Source organism: Miscanthus floridulus, chromosome 12 (assembly GCF_019320115.1).
Source record: "Miscanthus floridulus cultivar M001 chromosome 12, ASM1932011v1, whole genome shotgun sequence".
NCBI classification, from domain to species: domain Eukaryota; kingdom Viridiplantae; phylum Streptophyta; class Magnoliopsida; order Poales; family Poaceae; genus Miscanthus; species Miscanthus floridulus.
The window spans coordinates 49664031-49673071 of record NC_089591.1 but is presented as its reverse complement, the minus strand read 5'-3'; the positions used below and the strand labels follow the sequence as shown (position 1 = coordinate 49673071).

The window sequence follows — 9041 nt, the reverse complement described above, 5'->3', positions numbered from 1 at the left end:
TACGTTGAAGGACTATACATGTAGTAATGTTCTATCGTTGCATGCTTTGGGCTATTTTTTTGCCCGCTCAAATTTGGAAGGTTTCTCATGACTTCAGTGTGAGCCTAGGAGGCACGCCCATTTACGCTTTGTTTGGTTACGTGAGATTGAATCCAGGCCGCATTGTTTCTTTGATAAATTATCATAGTGTTGATTGATTTCTGGCCATTCCACGCCGGGAACGGCCTAACCGAACGGCCCCTTTATAGGAAGAGTTCTAGACTTCTAGACTCCGACCTTCATGTGTGTCGCAAACGCTGCCCGCCCCATTTCTCCCTTTCCTGTGCAGAGATAAATATCTACTCTATTTTCATCCAGTTTTATTCTGCTGTAGTATTTCAAGGTCCACGTTTTTCATGGCCCATTGAATTGAGGAAAAGAACCAACCGCTCTCTCTAGCACGCTCAAGAGGAGTGTAAGAGTAAGACTCTCCAACAAATACATTTTATCATCTACTCCCTTAGCTCAAATTTAATTAAATTTTAGTAAATAATATTAGTATCTATGTCTCTAAATAAATTTATAATAAAAATATATTCTGTAATTAATTTAGTATTGTTTATTTTGTATCATAAATATTAATATTTTTTATTATTTTTTAAATTATTTGATTTCGAAAAATAAGAACTCTATATATTTTTTGTGGATGAATGGAGTACCACCCTACCACGCTTCACCATTTCCAGAAACAAAACAGGAAGCCGGACAAAGGTACGGAAGGAGAAAGCTTGCACAGAATCAGAACCCAGCACCATGGCGGGATCCGCGTTGCTCAACGCTCTCGTCCTCCGCGCGCCATCCCCGTCGCTCTCGTCCTCGTCTAAGCGCCGCAGCGCCGGCGCCTTCGCGTTCCCGAACCCACCGCGCTTCCCACCCCTGCGTTCTGCGCGCCGCGTTGTCCTTGCGCGGGCGGCGGCGGCGCCGCCGGGCTCGGGCGGTGACCCGGAGCCCGAGGACGACGAGTGGGGGCCGGAGCCTGAGGGCGGGTCCGCTGCCACGGGGACCGCGGTGGCGGAGGGGCCGGAGGCGCCGGAGGCGAGAGAGGTCGCGGAGCTCAAGGCGCAGCTGAAGGATGCGCTGTACGGCACGGAGCGGGGCCTGCGGGCGTCCAGCGAGTCGCGGGCCAAGGTGTTGGAGCTCATCACGCAGCTCGAGACGCGCAACCCCACGCCGGCGCCTACCGAGGCGCTTACGCTCCTCAACGGCAAGTGGATCCTCGCGTAAGAAACCGTCCCCCTTTTGATCCCGGTCTCTTTCTTCCCCCCTTCAGCAGCTGGAGTAGTACCGTTGTCTCTCGTGGTCGGTGAAATTCATCTGATTGTGTCCTGAACTTATAGGACAAGAGGGCACTAATTTTACCGGAAATTTCACCATAACTGGGGAATTTGTTGCCCACGTCCTTTCTGACTTCACTTCTGAGTTTGGTACAGTGATTGATAGAAAACTTGTACAATTTGATATTTTGTGTTGTCAGCAAAGTTTCTACAAATTTGTGTTTGCTTTAAATTGGTGAAATTGATCTCATGCCTTTTGAATGCTTATTACAAGTGGGCGCTAAAATCTGCTACTCTGCGTACGGCTTGATCGATACTGAAAACTGCATAGTTTGAGTGGGACAATTATTGTTCGAGTTTCTTTTGGATTTTACCTCTCAGATTGGTATTGGCTGATGAAAAATTGTTAAGAATCTTCTACGAACTGATTCTTTCCTTTTTTTCCCCCGAATAATTTCAGCATGACATGGTCTACTGAGAAATTGTTCCAGTCTTTGATTTTTGAGAAAACACTTTAGATTCAGAAATCGCTTTATCCTACTCTAGTTAAACTAAGAGCATCGGATTCCTTTCAAGGTTCACAATAGAACCCACATATGCTACAAAATTGTGTGGCCCAACAATAAATTTCACTTCTGTGGTTGCTTATTCACCTGGTAAATATTTTGAGCTTGCAGAGCACACATACCTAATTGACTTTCAAGTATGCGGAATGTGGTTTCAGTTTTGTTCTGCAGATGCACAAACCTACATGACAAACAATGTCAGTTGGGTGTTGCTATCACTTTGTTGAGAATGTACCAATTATGATTTTTGGACTGGAAGAAAAAAAAATAAAAGCAATTCTATCGATTTTTATTTTCCACTTCACTGCTTTGATCACTGCACATGCAGTCAACATCGTGACTAACAGAATTCTGGCTTCTGAAACTGACCAACTAGAATATCGCACAAGTCCATTGAAGTGAAACTGTTGTTAAACTTACACTGCTGCTCTGCTGCAGCCTTAAGAATTTTAGGAGTCTGATTGATTATGTGATTTCAGGTACACATCATTTTCCCAACTGTTCCCACTATTGGGGTTTGGAAATCTGCCTGAGCTCGTGAAGGTGGAGGAAATATCACAGACCATTGATTCCGAGAACTTCACAGTGCAAAACTGTATCAAGTTTTCAGGACCTTTGGCTACGACCTCAGTTGCCACCAATGCAAAATTTGAAATTAGAAGCCCCAAGCGCGTACAGGTGAAATTCTGTAGTCGAAGTATCCATTTTTCATCTTCTATGACTGAAAGCAGTTTACCATGACTATTTCAGACACTCACATGCATTGATGTTCTTAAATCTTAATTCCACTATGATTCACAAATTGCTCCCTCTGTTTAATAATGTTTTTCCTGTTGGCATACCTAGACGGCATAATATATAAATATTTAATTTAATGAAGTTGAATTGAATTTGGTGCTTTTTGGATATACAACAAAGATTCACCCAATTTTGTAAAGATTTACTTCTTGTGATTTCAAATATGAGTCTCTGTAGGTTTCTCCTGAATTAAGTATCTTTTGCCTTTGACTATCAATATTGAGGATTCTATATGAACTAACAACATAAGATCAGCCTTACTAGTTCATTATGAACTATATTTTCATATGTATAATCCTTTCCATCAAAGACTTTATATTTATAAAGATATTGTTAGTCAAAGTGTCATATTAAAGATTGTGCTGATGTCTGAATGGACTTTATTTTTGGTCGGAGGAAGTGCATGGCTTTTGTGTCTCCTAGGTATGAATACTGTGACGTAGTAGCGCCAAAATGTTCATTGAAGTCAAGAAAACGAATAAATTGAATACTTGAATCTCAGAGTTAAATTGAATACTTGAATCTCATAGAGTGTTAGGCTTTTTCGTGCAAGATTGAATACTTGAATCTCATAGAGTTAAATGTTTCCTTGCTATAGTTCAGCTATATTGCATGAAGGAACTAGAGCCAGAGCTGGCTAGACCTCCACTAAATGGGGCCTCGGTTGATCTTGTGGTTGTATGAGGTTGTTGCTTTGAACCCTACCAGGCAGGTCTGTTCCCAAGCAGAGATCTAAGGCGGTTTAAGATCCAATGCCTGGGAGTGCTCACAACACCGAATAACTCTGCCTTGGAAACAAACAAATAGGGCAATGCATGCCTTCATAAACCCACTTGCCATACTTGAGCATAGAGCTTCTCTGCTATAAATGGTTCTGACTGAGCACATGATTCTGAATCCTTGCAGATCAAATTTGATGAAGGCATTGTTGGTACACCACAGTTGACCGACTCCATTGTGCTACCAGAGAAGTTTGAATTGTTTGGACAGAACATCGACCTGAGTCCACTGAAAGGCATATTTACTTCTATCGAAAATGCAGCATCCTCGGTTGCAAAGACCATATCTGATCAGCCTCCACTGAAAATACCGATCAGGACAAACAACGCCGAATCGTGGTTGCTTACGACCTACCTTGACGAAGAGCTCAGGATCTCCAGAGGCGATGGCAGCAGCATCTTTGTGCTGTTCAAGGAGGGAAGTACTCTTCTAAACTGAGATCCAAAATCCCGAGTATATGATCGTTGAAGATGAACCTTGAAGTAGTTATACTGCTTATGCTTTTCTTTTCTTTTTTTTTGGGTGCCGTGTTGTCTTGTGAATACAATTCGTGTCATTAGAGTATATCATGACTAGGACTGGTTTAATCCCGAAGTTATATAAACTCTGTATATATCACCCAAGACGCTCCATGCAAGCTATCCAATATCATACAATTCTATTCTCCTACATGGTATCGGTCTAAATTCAGAACTGAAGTTTCCGCTTCTACACGAGCCCTCAGGAAGATCGCCATGAGGGTCTCTAGTTGGGGTAGCATTTTTTTTTTTGAGCTTGTGTTGCTGATCACACTGATCCACCACTTGAGAGTGTTTTCTTGATCACTGATTGGGGGTTTCTCTCTTGCCAGCCCCTATCTAGAGCTCGTGTCGCTGATCGTATTGATGGGCTGTCTTAGAGAGTCTTTTATTGATCGTTGATTGGGGTTCTCATTCCTGCTAGTTGATTAATTGGTGTTTCTTTTGAATTTTCTGATTTAGGATCTGTTTGCCCCGTTTGTTTCGCTGAAATTTGGCTTATGTTGATGCTTATACTGATTTGTTCTGAGACGAAAACATTGTTCGTTCACTAAAAAAAATACCGCTGAAGTAGTGCTGCAGAATACGGTGCCCCACATATTCGTCATTTTTGTGTGCTCTATTCTACTGCAACCTTTTATGTTCGCCTGCATCGGCATCCTCACCACCTTATGATTACCTATACCATTACCATGGGTACCTCCATCGCCCCAAGAGTACGGCTACGCCTATAACCAGCGGCGGATCCAAAGGGGGGGCTCCAGCCCCCCCTAATTTCTTGATTTCAAGCCCAATTACTGTAGCAAAAGCTTGATTTCACCATTAAATCTTCATGCAAATCAACATATCCATTGTTTTAGCCCCCCCTTATCCCGCATCGTGCATCCGCCACTGCTATAACTAAGTCTCGGTACGGGGAATCGGGTGTAGTTGGCTTTCTGGTGAACCAAGGCGAAGGGATGGGAATAGGTCATGTTCAGATAACTATCAATTTAGACGGAGTGATACATTGATCCTACTTCAGATCATAAATTCGAACCCTACAATATTAGCATTATGTTTCCTTTGGTTATTAATCGTATCACAATCTAGACAATACATAGCCCAATGAACCAAAATGTGTCATAGCACCCTGACAGATTCTAAATATTGACTTGTTTCGATGATTGTCGTTGACTTCAATGGAACTCTGATGTGAGACCAGCGCCGTTAGAAAGGTTCTCTTCTGGAATGAGAAGTCGCCAAATGGTACATGAGACTAAGTTAAAGTAAAACTTTTTATATTCCAAACAGAACCTAAAGTTTTCGAGCAAGCTACTGTAGTATATCATGGTACTCCACCCGTCCAAAAAAAAATGCAACTATGAGTTACGTGCCATCAAAAGTGGTTTATATTTGACCAAATTTCTAGTGAATACTATTCTCATTTACGTCTCTAAAATAATTTATTACGAAAATACATTTCGTAATTAATCTAATGATATTTATTTGATGTCATAAATATTGATACATTTTTATCTATAATTGATCAAACTTAAGATACTAAACCATAACACTGTGCTAGAATTGCATTCTTTCCTAGAGAGAGTTCATTAGAGGGTACTTTCATAATCACAATTCACGAAATCACAACGACGAGTATATAAATACACGTTGGCATGCCAAATGGTCACGCCACAGACACTAAAATATTACGAGTCCACATTCCACACCGGTGCTTTCTTTCTTTTCTTTTCCTTTTCCTTTTCTTCATGTGCCTATCACCCACCTTAGGTCAGTGCCACGTCGCTCTTTCCGTCGTCGACGAACCTCTTCCAGTACCAGTGTTTCCCCCAAATGGTGCCCATGGACTCGAGCGGGATGCCCTTGGTCTCCGGCAGGAAGAGCGCAATGAAGACGGTCATGACGGCGACCCAGGCGGCGTAGTAGGCGAAGGTGGCGTACTTGAAGCGGCAGAGCATGGCGAGGAACGACTGCGTCTGCACGAAGGTGAGGCAGAGGCCGATGGAGACGTTCATGGCCTGCCCCGCCGACCGGATGTCCACCGGGAATATTTCGCTCGGGATCACCCACCCCAGCGGCCCCCATGACCACCCGAACCCGGCGGTGTGCAGGCAGGTGAGCACCAGCACCGCCACGCCGTATGGATGCGCCATTGCCGCCTCGCCGCCCTTGCCGATTTTCGCCCCCATGATCCAAGCAATCGCAACCTTCGTCGTCGTTCGAGAGCCAAGAGTTAGTTATTAGAGACGAAACCACAAGAAACAACACACATTGATCCTCCAGTCATGCATCCACGTAGAATAAAACATGACATACCTGGCAGATGACCATCTGTATGCCGCCGACCATGAAGAGCACCTTCCGTCCGTAGCGGTCGATGACGAGGGTGGAGAGCACGAGGGAGCCCAGGTTGACCGCGCCGAGTATGACGGCACCCATCAGCGCGGCGTTGCTCCCGAACCCGACGGTCCGGAACACCAGCGGCGCGAAGAAGGCGAGCACGATGACGCCCGTGAGCTGGAAGAACATGGGCACGGCGACGGCGAGGACCAGGTGCGGGCGGTACTCGCGCCTGGTGGCCATCCGGCGGAACGCGCCGTCCTCGCTCTGGCGCGCGGCCTCCACGGCCTTGGTGATGTCCCTGAGCTCGGCTTCCACGTCGGCGTCGCGCCCGCGCACCCGGAGCAGCGCCGCCCGGGCCCGGTCGGCGCGCCCCCGCATGACGAGGCTGCTGGGGGTGTCGGTGAGGAAGAGCGCGCCGACGAAGATGACGACGGCCGGCGCGCCCGCGAGCCCCAGGGAGACGCGCCACCCCCAGGGGACGTGCGCCGTGGCGTAGTTGACGAGGTTGGCGATGAGCACCCCGAGCGCCAGGAAGAACTGGTAGCCCGCCGTGAGGGAGCCCCGCCACCGCGACGGTGCCATCTCGGCCAGGAACAGAGGCGCGGCCTGCAGTGTGGTTTGGCAAATTTAAGTTTAAACAGGCTCTAATGGGCCTTCAGTAAGGACATCGCTTCACAGATGGGCTCTAATGGCGACTGCTACCGAGTCCAAAAGAAAACGAAGATTTTTTTTTTTTTTTTTGCCAATTTGCCCTTTTGATTATGCCCGACCATCGAGCCAAAGACACACGAGTCCTGACAAGCTGACTTTTGAACTGGCAACATGCCAACATCCCATTGTTTGGCGTTGGCGATCTCGTGGTCGAGCACCAAGCCACCAAGGCGGAGACCCGAAAAAGGGAAATTTTCATCCACTTTCTACTCGAGTACCGACATACCGGATAGGACAGTTCTAGCTTTGGACTAACAAAGTCAACAAAGATACTTTTTTTTTTGTTCCCGCGGATCCCACATGCCCGCGTCATCAATCGCGACTATCCAATATATTGGCCAGCACTCGCTTCGCTATCGTGGACTTTTGAAAATATTTAAGCAACAATGCTCGAAAAATATCTCGGTGATCTTTCATTCTAGGATAATTCTAATGGCCTGTTTATTTAGTACGAAATCTGTCCATGACCTCACTGTCCGGGAACTAATTAGTAGTTTAGAGCCTGTTCGGCAGGACTGAAAAATACTGTTCCGGCTGATTGTTGTGAGAGAAAAATACTATTCTGACAGAACGTGAACAGTGATTTCGTGAGAGACAAAACAAGCCAGCCGGCTGGTAACGAGCCAGCCGAACGGCCTCTTAGTACGTAGTACTCCGTAATAGCTATGTATATAAGTGAAAAAGTCTACCGCGATGTCCAATGACTGCAGTGAAACCCGGCCAAGTCAAGTCCGTGTCATCAGCCGGAGACTTTGGACGAACCTCTCTGGCGCACATGCGCGTGACGCATTGCCGGATGGCGCGGCAGGGCGGAGGCGGACACTGAAACTGACCTGGTTGGTGAACCCGACGCCGAAGCCGAGCAGCATGCGGCCGACGATGAGCATGGCGATGTTGACGGCGCCACCGGTGACGGCGCCGCCGGCGAAGAAGAGGGCGCCGCCCATGAGCATGACGGACTGCCGGCCCATGGCCCTGGTCACGCGGCTGGCCACGAGCGACGCGAACAGCCCGGCCACGTACAGCGACGACGTGAAGGCCGTCAGCGTCTGGCTGTCGTAGAGGCAGTACTCGTTGCCCTTGGCCGACGCCGCCATCCGCTCCAGGACGCGCGGGAAGAAGCGCCGCAGGAACGGCTCCATCTCGGAGACGCCGCCTTGCATTGATGATCGAATCAACACTCAACAGGGTCAGCTATAGTAGTCATCACCGTGTTTCAGTTCAGGAACAGACGAACAGGTTAGGCGTCCTGAGACGTTCAGAGTTCAGAGCAAGCTACCAACTACAGAATTTGTTGTTTTGAATGTAGAATTTTTCTGCTGAGTTAACTCAACAGCTGTCCGGGAACTAATACGAGCAGGCAAGCAAAGTTGGAGCATGCATCGTTGTGCATGAGATGGAGCTACTAAAGCACTGAGCACAAGAAGCGGCAGTAGCACGCACGCACCTGAGATGCCAATGTCGTAGCCGAAGATGAGGCCGCCCGAGGCAGCCACAAGGCAGGTCATGAACACCGAGAGCGTCAGGCCTCCGCCGTAGTCCGTGGCAGGGCCATCGCTCGGAACAATGACACCTCCGGCCATCTCTCACCTATTCGTCCCCTGCCGCGAGAGAACAGAGAACCCTGTCCAATTCCTCTTCGCTTTGCTTCGGAGATGAAAGAGGCATATGGATATAGGGTTTCTCCTCAGCTTTAAACTGCTATCATATATAGAGCACAAGTTGAAGAAGTCCGACTAGTAATATCGAAATGGCGAGACCACGTTTATTGGTGCGAGCAATATTTTGACACTGACTGGCATGGCGTTAACTCAAATCATGCCATGTGCAAGAGCTCAGATCAGGCAGTGAGCACTGAAGATATTATCTCTGTGAAACACTTGTGCCGGTGTCACATCCAGACCGAGCCCATGGACTCGACCGGGTCTTGGCATCCGGCGGGAAGAACAAACATACCGATCCAACAGCACCGCACGACGGTCGACGGCATATCAGACCAATGTACGGTT

At 47.2% G+C, this 9041-nt stretch overlaps 2 protein-coding genes across 2 annotated transcripts; one reads left to right on the top strand and one right to left on the bottom strand.

The window, feature by feature from the left end:
- Window positions 1-698: 698 nt before the first annotated feature.
- Window positions 699-4126, top strand: LOC136496443 (probable plastid-lipid-associated protein 2, chloroplastic). Its single transcript, XM_066492113.1, has 3 exons — window positions 699-1259; window positions 2359-2557; window positions 3584-4126. The coding sequence occupies exons 1-3, from the start codon at window positions 793-795 to the stop codon at window positions 3893-3895; spliced, it is 978 nt and encodes a 325-aa protein (XP_066348210.1). The 5' UTR covers window positions 699-792; the 3' UTR covers window positions 3896-4126.
- Window positions 4127-5360: 1234 nt separating this feature from the next.
- On the bottom strand, window positions 5361-8974 carry LOC136495410 (sugar transport protein MST1-like). The gene is made up of 4 exons (XM_066491353.1): window positions 8480-8974; window positions 7866-8188; window positions 6295-6927; window positions 5361-6185 (listed from the first exon to the last, which is right to left on the bottom strand). Exons 1-4 carry the CDS (start codon window positions 8613-8615, stop codon window positions 5745-5747), a joined length of 1533 nt encoding a protein of 510 aa, XP_066347450.1. The 5' UTR covers window positions 8616-8974; the 3' UTR covers window positions 5361-5744.
- Window positions 8975-9041: the final 67 nt, after the last annotated feature.